Consider the following 14,111-nt stretch of genomic DNA (forward strand, 5'->3'; position numbering starts at 1 on the left):
AATTTTTAAAAAGAAAACCATAATGAATAATTTGTCATAATAGTTTATTATTATCAATAGACTTATTATTATTATTATTATTATATATTTTTTTCAAATTCCTTATTAACATTTGGAAAATATATTATAAATTTGACATAAAAAGGTTGTCATACAAAGTCATGTGCTCCAACAAACATGCAATAACATGGAAAATATGTTTTCATATATAACATTTTAATATATTAAAATAAATCTATTTTTTTTATTTTGTTTTGTTTTTACATTTTACAAAACGATACAAAGATTACATTTCCAAGATATTTTACATCTTTTAACACTTTCTTTTCCTTCATATTATTTATTGTAAACACCCATTGACTCCCCGTCTTTATCCTCTTATTTGTCAAGTTTGGATCTTGTGAAAAGCTTTTTATGAAAAGCCCAGGATTGCTTTCTATTGTCCTAAATTTAGATGTGGCCCTACACATGTGGATGCAAGATGTGTTAATTTGCACAGCCTCTATAATCCAATGTAGGGAGTGATGCATTGTGGTCCATAGTCACTCCTGTGATGTGGTTAGTTGGAATGAGCCAATCAGATGATTACATGCACGTTATGAGACTACTTGTGGTGTTGACTAGGCATAGCGGAATCATTCTGTGCTGACGTCTTCATTCAGAGTTTTAGATTAAGCTGAACTGTTAGATCATTGGTTTGTTGCCTGGACTTTTTATCAGGGCTAATGAAAGTCTTTGTACTGAGAAAAGATCTCATGGCTTGACCGAAGTTTCTCTTTTTGTCTTCTTACAGGGCTGAGTGACCCAAGCTTTGCTCTCACCTGGGGGAGGACCAGCACTCCCTCATTCCCATCATCCCTTAATCCCCCGCTCTGAAGCAGCCATGGCGCCACGGAAACGCGGAGGCGGAGGGCATGGCGCGTCCTTCTTCTTCTGCTGCTTCCAGAGCAGTGACCACCCAGAGATCACCTACCGTCTGCGGGAGGACTTCGCCCTGCAGACCATGGAGCCCGCGCTGCCCATCCCCAACTATGACGAGCTGGACGCCATGTTCTCAGAGCTGGTGGTAGGTGCAAACTTTTAACATTTCTGTACAGTTTTTTTTCTCTTCAGATTTCTGTCAGTGACGACCAATGAATCTGACATTTGTTAATTATAATAACAAACTTTAATAACAAAAGTTCCTTTCAGGAACAGACTTGTTATTAATCTGCCAGAACTTATCAATTATATATTATTATATATTATTATATTACCATTTTTTAGGTTTTTGAAAGACGTTACTTAAGCTCTCCAAGGCTGCATTTATCTGATCAAAAATACAGATAAAAAAAATATTGTAAAATATTCAAATTAAAATAAATCGAGAACTCTGTATAAAATGGCTCCATTTGTTAACTTTAATTAACTTAATTAGTGAACTAACAATGAATAATACATCTTAAGCATTTATTAATCTTAGTTTATGTTCATTTCAGTATTTATTTACTAATACATAATTCAATTCAAAAGTTGTGTCTGATAATATTTTTATTGGACCATTCCTGAGCTAACAATAAAGTCTAAAATTTCAAAGTTCAAAAGAACAGCATTTATTTGAAATAGAAATCTTTGTCTTTACTTTCACTTTTGAACAATTTAATGTATCCTTGCTGAATGAAATATATATATTTTTTAAAGTATTGTAAAAATATTATATATTATATTAAATTATATTATTGTCCCATTAATAATAATAATAATAATAATAATAATGATAATAATTTTTTTTTATTTTTTTATTTAAGCTGCTATGGATATCATTTTTATATGTTGCAAGTATAGCTAATTAATGAAGAAACAAACCATTATTTTCCATATACTCAGTCTTTCTTTGTTTGCTCTCTAATTTAGGGTGACTAAAGAGCTGTAATTGATTAATCAAAAGTGTTGTCTTTAATCCATGCTTGAATAGAAATTGCAGCACTGTGGCATGCTTCAGACTCTCTCTCTCTCTCTCTCTCTCTCTCTCTCTCTCTCTCTCTCTCTCTCTCTCTCTCTCTCTCTCTCTCTCTCGTCTCTCGTCTCCTTCATCTCTGCCAGCTTCCACTTTGCACATCAATGGGCCCCATTGAGCGGCCTTGTGTCTTGGACTGCACTGCAGAGTAATTGCTTGTTTTTGGTCTGACCCATTCTTAACCTCTCTTTCCCTGTACTTGGGTTCGAATTGATGTACAACACAAAGCAGCAGCAGTTGTTCTTTTTTTCACAGCCCTCACAGAAAGATTTCATGCTCTCAGCACGTGCCGTTCTGGCAAGTTATTGTTGAATTTGTGAACCGTTGTTGCGTAACTGGCAACCTGCCTTCTTATTCACATAGTTTTGCATGAAAGTAATATTATGTTTTAGTAGAAGATACCTGGCTAATTATTTGAAGTACTATAGCTGACATTTATTCTGTTTTTTTGGAGGTTATTATGCAAATTTTGCTTCATGTCAGAGCTTGGCGAAGTCTTCTTACAAATTTATCATATTCAGCCCACTGAGGACATTAGAATTACAAAAATACACTCAGAACAAAAGGGCTTTTCAGGATAAAGTGGGAGTTTCCATGCGATTTAGCTATGATATGTGTCTTTTTTCAGGAGATTAGATTAGGTCTGTTGTGTTAGAACTGGCCCCAGATACATCATTTGAGTCTCATCCAAAATTATTGCATTATAATCCTTTTATGACATAGAATTAAAGGGATAGTTCACCCAAAAATGAAAATTCTGTCATCATTTACTCATTCTCAAGTTTTTCTAAACCTGCATGACTTACTTTCTTCTGAACAAAAAAGAGAATTTTAACAGAAGGTAGCCTAATGGTAGCTCTTTTCCATACAATTATTATTCCATCCGAAGGTGCGAATTGTCTCAATGTACGAAAAATTTAAACATTGCATAAAAAATTCCATCTCAAGGAATCGATATCCCAAAATGTGCGTACAAATAAGTGTATGGACTCAGCTTGTGTAATTGCATGGAAAAGAGGGACCAGCACATTTTTCCAAATTTCTACTTTTGTGTTCTTTGGATCCAAGAAAGTCATACAGGTTTGGAGCGTAAATAATGACAGACCTTTCATTTTCAGTTAAACTATCCCTTTAACATCTGTTTAAACCATGAAGACAGATAATGCGGTTTATGGCTTCAATACACCATTATAGTGTAAATTGTATAATAAATGACCCCTTTTACTTAAACTCTTTTCATTGGTGTAATTTGAGAGTTATCCTACTGTATTCTCCATTATAGTGCAAGTTTATTTTAATCAAGAGTTGATTTGACAGCTCAATGACTTACTGTATAGTCTACGCTAGAGAGTTCCTGTTCTACAGTGGACGTTTTCCTCATTTTGAGTGCTGAAAGGATTGGTATAGAGCATTGATGGATTGATGTACGCGGCCAAGGCTTTAATGTTTGTTCTGTGACTGGATGCTGGGGCTTGATGTGTTGGGTTCAGATAAGGCAAGGTGTGGTTTTCTGCATGAATGGAACATCCTGGTTATAGTCTGGCTGCCCTTGACTGTAATGAGACACTGTACGCGTATTTTCTTCATGCTTATGTGCCGGGGATGTCTAGACTTCTGCTGACTGTGCAGCTCGTTTCCGTTAAAAGCAGGGGGATTCTCGGGAACACGGGAGATAGAAGAGACACCAGGCCGGATGAGAGGAACAGCAGCTCTTCCTCTCTCCTGCATCCCTGTGGAGCATCAGGGACATCACTGTCACCAAGAGCTGCCAGACAGGAAGCCATTACCAGTTTTGGCAGGCAGATCTCTGAGTAGCATTACATGCAGGGATTTACAGTGAGAGATGTCCGCTGAGCAGACTCTTTATTAGCTTCTGCTGTTGAAATGGACTGATCGATGGTGGATCTGTTCCTTAAACGTGGTCCACTTCAGATTGGAGAGCTCAAATTCAATCAACTTTGACTGTTGAAGCTATGTCCTTTTCCACTATAATGTGTGCAGTTGTTGATGTGTGATAGGATTTATATGATAATAAAAATCGCTTTGTAAGTACAGTTCTGTTGGCAACCATTTTTTTAAAGAAATCAAATTAATACAAAATGGATGCAATAATTGATCATTTATAATGTTATAAATAAATAAATACTGCTCTATTGAACTTTCTATTCATCAGAGAATCCTGAAACAATGCATCACGATTTTCTCAAAAATATTAAGCTGTTTTCAACATTGATTATAAGAAATAATTTTCTTGAGCAGTAAATCAGCTTATTAGAATGATTTCTGAAGGATCATGTAACACTGAAGACTGGAGTAATGATGCTGAAAATTCAGCTTCACAGGAATAAATTACATTATAAAATATATTAAAACAGCAAACAGTCCCTTGTGAAAAAAAATGTATACCAAAATATTATTTAAAATGCGTTTATTTCATACTAAGTATACTACAAATCCATTAACATATTTACTGACATATCTCTGAGACTTGAAAACTTTACATTTCTTAATATTAAGCCTTAAAATGTGATTATTAGTAAGGACAGTATAATCGCTGTCTTTAAATGCAAGATATTTAAGGTGAACCTAAAGTATACTTGCACTAGTTCCACTTTAGCACAAACAAATTTAAGTAAATCTTTAGTTATGGCACTATTTCCGGAAAACTAAAGTGCATTAAGTACAAAATGAGTTTTTCCAATTTAGCAGACTTTAAGTATATCAATTTAGTATACCAAGAGTACAATTGCAGGGTATTTATAACAAGTACAGAAATATGAAATGTATTTGTAGTATACTTAGCATAAAATAAATTATTTCAGATACATTTTACACTAGGGGTTATTTTAAAATATGTACAATATTACCGTTCTTACTGTATTTTTGATCAAATAAATGCAACCTTGGTGAATATAACAAGACTTTTGCAACAAACATGAATGCACTAATTGTTTAACATATAACCTTTAACAATTATTTTACATTCACTATAGGAGACTATGGGAAAATCTTGCCATTTTGTGTCCCTAGAGGACAAGAGAATGGTGCTTTATGATGGAAACACCCTCATGTCATGAAAAACATGATTGTGTCATGAAAGTGTCTGATTGTACACTGATTCTGTTGCATGTTTCAGTGAATGGATTGCTGTCCTGTATACATTGTAATATGAATATTTTCGTTTGTGTGTGTGTGTGTGTGCAAGTGGAAAATCACAGTGGAATCGTTAGTTCGCATGGGACTCCCATGTCGAGAGCAGCTAACAAACAAACCAGGGCTTTCTTTGTGGAAACCTACACCAACTGTGGAGGACTAACCACAACACAGTGATTGTTGTGGTGTACTGCTATTTCAAGGACAAAACAAAAAGGAAATTACAAGTGGCAGAAGTTTATATGTAGTACTTTCATTGCCAAAGCCGTTGATTGTTCAGTCGTCAGTCCTTTAGTGTTTCCAACAGAATTCACAATGAAGAGTCAATGACAGAGGATTTACTGAATTACAAAATCACAGACTTAAAAAATATAGTAATATTTTGAAATATTATTACAATTTAAAATAATTGTTTTCTATTAAAATATGTATTAAAATGTCATTTGTTCCTGTGACGGCAAGGCTGAATTTTCAGCATCATTACTCCAGTCTTCAGTGTCACATGATCCTTCAGAAATCATTGTAATATGATGATTTGCTGCTAAAGAATTTGTTATTATTATCAATGTTGAAAACAGTTGTGCTGCTTAATATTTTTGTGGAAACGGTGATTCATTTTTTTCACAAGAACAAAAAGAGACGTTAGTGTGTGTACAAATGACTCACAACCCTGGCATGCATGAATATATATAATTTGATTATAAAACAAGCATTGACATTTTCATTAGTTAAGAAAAAACTTCTATTAACTGATATATATCCAGTGTAATCCATATAATACATATCCTTTGTGTTTTTCAACCTCAAGTCAAGCAAAGTTCAAGTCAACTTTGATTTATTATCATTCCAACCATATACAAGTATACAGTGGAAAGAAATGTCATTTCACCAGGTCTGCAGTGCAAATCACCACTTAAGTCTTCTATCACAGACGTTTTCTTCTTTTTCTGTCAGTTTCCTCTGTGTCCTCTCTGCTGGAGGATGGGAAGAAAGTATTTGTGGGTAGGGAGAAAGTTGAAAAAAAAAAAAAAAAACACAATTCTGTGGTTTCCACATGCTGTTATCATTGGTTTGTGGGTGGATATTGACCCTGCCTCGAGGGATTTACAGTTTGTTTTTGCCATGTCCAGGTTCAAAAATATCTAATCTGTCTTCTCTCTTTCTGTCTTTTTCTTTCATTCAGGATGAGCTGGACCTCACAGAGAAGCACAGAGAGGCCATGTTTGCCTTACCAGCAGAAAAGAAATGGCAGATATACTGCAGCAAGAAGAAGGTTAGACTTCCAACTTTAGGCCATTTTATTGTGTGTGTGTGTGTGTGTTTTCCCTATCATCCTCAGTTGAAAGTTCAGTGCACCAGATTACACTGTCATCCTGTCAGAACGGTGTTTAAACATCTCATATATCAAATAGCTTGACGTAATCACCCCTCTGTCTGAAAGAGAAAGGATTCTGACTTAATGCCCCTTATCTTCACTTTCCCTGCTTTAAAAACGGCTAATCTATTAAATGTTTCCATTTATCTCTTCATTATTAATTACGTGCCAGCAGAACTTTAGGATAAGTGGACATTTAGACTTCTTAAAGACAAAATGAAGAGACTTTCTCTTACATTATGTTCTTAGCAGATTCTTTCTTACCAAAGCGACCTGAAACAAAGTACATGCTGCACTTCAGGATATCTAATTTGTTACTGCGGAGAGAATTTGGCAGTGTATCAGTCAGTCTGTTTCTTTAGGCGTTGCTTTCATCATCTGAGAACTAAAAAAATGGTGACTCACGAGCTGAGACGAGATATTTTTTTAAGGTAAATGAGGAGTTTTTTTTTTTTTTTAAGCCTGGTTTGGCCAGTAAAGCTACCACAATTTTTATTTTAGATAAACATGCATTTCATTTAACTTTCTTTGCTCAAATGTTATTTACATTATTTGCATTTTTTATTAAATGCCAAGCCTTCTTTATAAAATAAAGTTAGAACAAATACTATTAGGTTTTTGATTTGCAATAATAGCTGGACATTTAATTCTGCTACGTTAATAGAAAACTATGATCAACAAAATAGTGGTTAACACTAGACATTGGCCCTATGCCATTGAGTCACTGTTAAGCCATGCAAGATGAGTTCACCAACTTCAAGAAAAGGCGTTAGACTTGATTAGTTTGTGATGGGAACGGAGGAATTTACTATGTCCTTGTTGTATTTTGAACATTTGCCATAGACTAGGTTATCACATGGGTCTGCTGTTCCCACCGCTTGATTCTGTCAGCTAATGTTTTGTTAAAAAGCAAATCCTATTTTATGAAATCACACTTATTCATTTATACTGGACATCGCTGCGTGTTTAGGAATGCTCGATACGGTGAGGCCAAGTCATACCATTTATCCTCCATGACCTAACGGAGCTCAGAGAGCAGAGAAACGCTGGAGGGGTGGGTGGTGTTTAAAATGACATCAAACCCTCCATGATGCCACAAACATAAGTCCTGCCAGCCTGTTCTTCTGATGTGAATCCATGTGTTTAACTCAAGACAGCATGAGCACTGAAACCTGGCGCACAAACACAGCCAAAGACAGTGGGTGGTCGGTGGTTACCTGCCAGTGATGTGACAGCAATACAGTCAGGGTGATAGAAAGCACACTGAAGTGGCGAAATCCTGCAGGTCTATAAACTGGTTGTTCTTAGTTAAATGTTCACACTGAAGCGTAAAGGCCCATTGCAACTCAGTAAGCAGACTGTAGCTGCATTTGAAACGGGCTATTTTGTGCTGTATTTAATAAAACTGTTTCTAACATCTGTTCTTTAATTATGCATGTGTAATGAATACACTTAGGACGCACTGTGTTCATACTGGCATTGTAAATTTCAATGAACAGCAATGTGGCTGATGACATTGTAGGTCACATGATAAATATGACACCTCGACTTGGATAGTACAGTGTTGGTCAGATGTGCACAAGTGTAGATTTATTTAAAGGAATTAAATTTAAGGGATAAAAAAAAAAATTCTAGGTCTAATTGAAATCAATGTATTAAATGTTTGGCTACTTGCATCTTACCATGCACTTTTTCACTGTTAAAACTAAAGCATTGCGTTGGAATTCACACTCGTCTTCTGTGAACAGGAAGGCCCCTCGTTTGAGCTGGTTGTCAACTTGTCAATCTCAATCATTTTGACATTACACGAGCGCTGTTTGACCACTGAGGAGACCAGCCTACTTTTAAAACTTTTTTTTTCATCCAAACAACAAATAGAGCAGTGCGTAATGGAGCGCCGAAGAGCAGCATCGAGAATATTAAATATTGGGTTGGACAATCTGGACATTTATTGTAATGCTGTAATTCTACTGTGTATGATTTTTTCTATTCTCTAGATATGTGATGTGGAGAGTTTTTTTCTTTTTTCTTTTTTGCTTCAATAAACCATATGATGCATTAAAAGAAAGTGCCCCACTGGGATTTTTCTTAGACGTCCATATCTATGAATTGTAGTGGTTCAAAAGCTGGTATTGGTTACAGGTTGACCATCTGTCTGGCCATTACATCTATTCCTGTATAGCCACATATGCTGTGTCCCAATTACAGACCTAATTCCTCATTGTCATGGGACATTGAGCCGAAAGAGGCCATGACGTGAAGTAGGGCGCTCAAAATTGTCTTTTGACTTCTAGTTATTAAGTGACGAGAAGGATTTTTATAAATGTTTTGTAAATGACCTGCTTTCTGATCCTGTTTTTTGGAAGCGCAGCAGTTGCCGTTTCTGTGTTTTGATAAGTGTCCACATTTGATTTAGCTCTGCTTGCATCAGGAGGTCATGCTCCACGATCCAACACATGGAACTAATGAAAAAGATTTAAGACGGTGAGCGGATGGATGAGATTAAGGAAGAATATGTCTGTCGTGAGACTGCCCGTGGCTGTGCAGCAGCATTCATGCAGACTCAGCACAGTGCCCAGTCTGGGACTAGTAAAACAAGGACTTGGCGCTCTTCCCCAGGGCTTCGGTCTGGGATAGGAGGGTGGACGGATAAGGGAAGCCGTGGTTGGTCCAAAGCAAACAGGAAGGCCTCCATTTGCAGGTGCAGATTATGTTATCTGCAAGAGCCGGGAGCTTTTGATAGGTCTGTCAACCCTGGGAAATTCACACCAGTCATCTCTTTCATTACCTTCTCTTTCCATGTATCAATAAGGTGTAGTCATCTTGATTTTGACTCAAACTAGATGTAATTTTAATGTGTTAATAATACATGACTCATATCTTAAATATTACTTTATGCAGTTAATTCCATAATAAACAATTAATTTATAGAAAATAATTTAGTCTTTGAATCATCTTAGTATCATTTTTTTTCTCATCAAATAATGATATTAATGTTAAAATCAATAAATATATACCAGCTTTATTACATATTAGTGTTAATTTACACTAGGCTGCATTTATTTGATCAAAGATCCAGTAGTATTGTGAAACATTATTACAATTTAAAATGACTTTTCCTATTTAAAATGTAATTTATTCCTCTGGTGGCAAAGCGGAATGTCATTACTCCAGTAATTCAGTGTAACAACATGATCTTTCAGAAGATTTGGTTCTCAAGAAACATTTCTTATTTTTAGCAATGTTGAAAACAGTTGTGCTGCTTAATTTTTTTAAACCACAATATATATTTTTCAGGATTCTTTGATTAATAGAAGAAAAAAAACAGCAATTTTTGAAATATTTGACTTGTTTGACAGTCCATGAGCTCATACCAGAGGTGGGAGTAAGTCACACATGTGCAAGTCACAAGTAAGTCTCAAGTCTTAACCTTCGAGTCTCAAGCAAGTCCAAGTCAATTTTGTGAAAAGCAAGTCAAGTCAAGTCGCTGCTTTATGTCAAGCAAGTCAAGTCAAGTTGTAGCTTGGGTCACACAAGTCACTGGCAAGTCATACAAATGTTTGATGATTTCACTGAATTTATATATTAAAATAAGTTAAAACTACAGAAGTTGTGGACTATGGTTTTATCTGCAACACTTTTTTAAATATGCATTTCCACATACAGCTGAGTGGTTACTACAATAAAAATCTAAAAAATAAAAAATAAATAAAATTTCAAACTACATAGCCTAAAATGTAAATGTAACTGAAATTAGGCCAACATTAAAGCATGAAAAAATAAATATGCCTCAAACATTGCAGAAGACCATTAAAAGGTATTAAAGGTCCCATTCCATGGATTATTTTATTATTTTATAATGTTTCCTGGGGTGCCCTTATAATGTTAGTATGTTTTTTAGATCAAATTTTTTTATAATTTAGAAATAAAAGGCATTTTTCCTAGCCTGATTTCATCCCCTGAATAGAACGCTCTGTTTGAAGGGGCGTGTCTGCTGTGAGACTTCAATGTAAACGCCCACTGCTGTGATTGGCTGACATGCTTGCATATGAAATATCTGGCATTACATGTGGAACTATCTGGAAAACTTTTACTATTACAGCTATTATACGTTTTTACTATTACAGCTATCGGGATTAACGAATCGTCAGAAGTTTTTTAAGTATTTAGATCTATTTCAATCACATAAAAGGTTGCAGAGATGAGCATTGAGCAGATGACAGCCTGTTGATCGCGTGAAAGATCTTATCATTGCAACGCAGTTTCTGCACTCACTAATGATTTCACCAATGCAAACATGAGGTATATAAATACAGTAAGAGATTCGTTGTGCAGTGTAACAGCGTCATTGATTTCATAACGAGTTTTGGCAAGTGTCCAGATAAACTCGCGCTGTGTGATTGACAGCTTGGGCGATTGGAAAGGGATTGTTCTTTTGATCGCTTTCTGTAAATATTTTAATCACAGTTTAAGTAAGATTATTTTCATCCTACTAAGAGAAACGATGTGAAGTTGATCGCTACTTCCATATTAAATCACTACTTACCGCTTGCTGGAATATAGTTGAAATTGTCCCCTTCGTCAGTATGAAACGCTGAGAGAAGCCTGCTTGATATTGTCCCAGGTTAGAAAAACAGTCCGTGGTGAAATGGACAGAGCAAACTAACAACTTCGAATTAAACTTTTGCGGTATCCGATTATAGATAAACATCAACCACGTCTGTTGACATTTCGCCATCAATACGCCTGTATTCCTGTGGGCGGAGGTTAGTCAACAAACTGTTCTAGTGACGTCATTAAAGAAGGAAGTAGAGGGATGTAGTCCAATCCAGCCGTTTTTTGTAGGCGACTTCTGTTAAATAAAATATCTCGCTTGGCATTGAACTTTGAGCTTTATAATTTTACAGATATTATTTATACTCTAACAACAACATTACACACTAACTAAAGTTTGAAACATGGGATCATGAAGAACGGGACCTTTAAACAATTCACAATTCAAGTATAATGGATCATATGCCACCAAATGGCATTCTTCAAACTGGCATCCCCTTTATATAAGTTATATATTTTTAATTATGAAGTTAAAACCGCCAATAGGTGGCGCCAAATCACTGTCTTAATGTACGAGTCATAGAAGCATTCATTAAACTGATTTGTTCAAAACGGCAGATTCGTTCTGGAACTAAGCAACTAGGTCACTGAATCACAAATATGCATAACTCTTTCTGTGGCTTGTTTGGAACTATTGTCATTGGAGAAATAGAGCAAAAACAGAGAATATTTGGAATATTATGTCTAAAATGTCACATCACAATATTCACTCTTTGTTTACTGAACTGTTTTATAAAATCATTATCACATTTGCAATCGCGCCAATATTCTGGAAATATTTTTTAATATCATATGTTATAGGCTAATTATAAAAACAACTCGTACTAGGGCAATTTTTCCACCACATTTTGAATTTTGGGTGCATATTAATTCTGCTGGCATTTTTTGCCCCCAACCCCCTGATAACATCTAACTCTGCTTTAAGAGAAACATAAAACACGACAAAACATTAACAGTTATCTATGTTGTTTTTTTGTCATTGGAAAGAACGACATATTTGGCTTTAAAGCATGATTGGAAAGAAATGTGGCAAATGTTATACAAAACATATGCCATCATTAATTATCATTTGAATATTGACAACATTAAGCTACATTTGAAAACATAATTGTGTATAAAGAGGCATGCTGTTTTGACCAATATTCTCTCTAGGTTTAAAGATAGTCAAATTAACTATAACAAACAGGTTAAACAAGCCATAGCTTACTTTTAGACGTGGTGAATGAAGTTCGACTGTTCGAGGTTGTGATGGTCGTCCGATATCCCTTGCCTGTTATTATGCGTACAGCAAATCTTCTTGTATGAATATGGTCAATTTTAGTGTTTATATCCAAAAAGAAACGATGCTGGGAGATGTTTTTGTATTTAGCGCGCTCACCGCGATGTATGTTTTTTCTGGGCTTGTGCAGCGTCATAGCCTGACTTCGTCATACTCATATTCTAGTCAGAATGTGAGTCTGAGACTGCTCCATAGAGATTTGATTATGGGGCGTGTCTCAACCGAACCAGGAAAAAAAAAACTCTGCACTCAATTGGATAGACCTACAACCAATCAGAGCAACGGAGTAAATGACGCATGTTCTTCATTCATATTTTCAACCAACAAAATGTCGCGGCTCTCTGTTCCTCTTTTAAAATGAATGCGCTGTGGATATCTTCTATAACAGACGCGATGGCGGAATCTACACATGATGTTTCATAAACAAAGTTCGGGAGGAGCACGTACAAATAATCAATCCAATATCAACTTGTCATCAAACAATACCATGTCTAACGTTACCGAGGAAGCATATTCACTCTGTCAACTTACCTAACACTCCTTGACAGTTTTTCAGCATCCCTCCACCACCCCGAATCCTCACTCTTGTCTTGTTCTCTCACAACCAGGAATACGAGTATGGGGGGAGTATGGCTACCGAGCCCACAGCCCTCTCCTCGGACAGCACGTCATATACGCATTTATTCTATCTGACTTATTTGTGTGAACTCGTGTCATCTCATATAGCCTACGCATTTATTCTATCTGACTTATTTGTAAATGTGAACTCGTGAAATCTCAATTCTCCAGCTGCAGTCGTCTTTGTTGTAAACTAATTCAAATCAAGCGCTCTTTGGTGACGTGGGTGATTACGTAACCGCAGATCATCTGTCCATCATCGATTAAAGCCCGCCCTGGCAATTTGATTGGTCCGAACAATTTTTGTTCGGGCATAATAGCTCCTCAACGGAGCGAGTCCAGACCGAACTTCCCGACCAAAAAATTTTGTGGGCGGGGTTCGGGCTGGCACCCAGGCTAGCAGCGTCACGCAATCGCGCAGAATCTGATGACTGGCGTCAATGGTTCCGTTGCTTTCATTTTGTTTATCAATTGATGTTGCGATGATTTATATAAAAATGTACATCAAGTCATTCTCGAGTCATGCAGTTCAAGTCAAGTCAAGTCTTGAGTCGTTGGATCTCAAGTCAAAGTCAAGTCGAGTCATTTTCTTAATTTAGTCAAGCAAGTCTCAAGTCCTTAAATTTGCGACTCGAGTCAAGTCATGTGACTCGAGTCCCCCATCTCTGGCTCATACTGTATAGGACGTTGATTGGTAGTTATCAGCCAGAGCTGCTAAACCGGTTGCAATCTGATCACAGGTTCAACACTGAGCTTAACAAAGTGAGTCAGAGGTGACTGTCTGACATCTCTCAGATGATATCAAATGGCGTGACGGAGCACAAACCAGAAAATGTGTTAGGCTATTACTTGACCAGAGAATGCTAACCTCTAAAACTGACATCCCCCAAACTCGCCTGAATTGCTTTCATCAGAGTTTTAAAGTTAAAACATTATTTTATAAAGGTGTCATAATGAGGATTCATATTTTCTTTGATCTGGTTAGATAAAAGTGAACATTGAAGAAGAGGCAGTAATTGCAGGACGGGGCTGTAAAAAAAAAACAATTTTTGTAAAGACAGCAAACCCGCATTCCA

The 14,111-nt window shown here is 36.2% G+C and overlaps 1 protein-coding gene across 4 annotated transcripts in view; it reads left to right on the forward strand.

Moving 5' to 3' along the window:
* daam1b (dishevelled associated activator of morphogenesis 1b) overlaps positions 1–14,111 on the forward strand; it is a 73,605-nt gene that overhangs the window by 33,911 nt on the left and 25,583 nt on the right. For all 4 annotated transcript variants that reach the window (XM_079888372.1, XM_079888374.1, XM_079888371.1 and 1 more), the window contains exons 2-3: positions 794–1,066; positions 6,333–6,422. In XM_079888372.1, coding sequence (XP_079744498.1) covers positions 884–1,066; positions 6,333–6,422 — 273 coding nt within the window. In that variant the 5' untranslated portion in view covers positions 794–883. The remainder of the gene's footprint in view (positions 1–793; positions 1,067–6,332; positions 6,423–14,111) is intronic.

This window comes from Squalius cephalus (assembly GCF_949319135.1).
Source record: "Squalius cephalus genome assembly, chromosome: 12".
Classification (NCBI taxonomy): Eukaryota; Metazoa; Chordata; class Actinopteri; order Cypriniformes; family Leuciscidae; genus Squalius; species Squalius cephalus.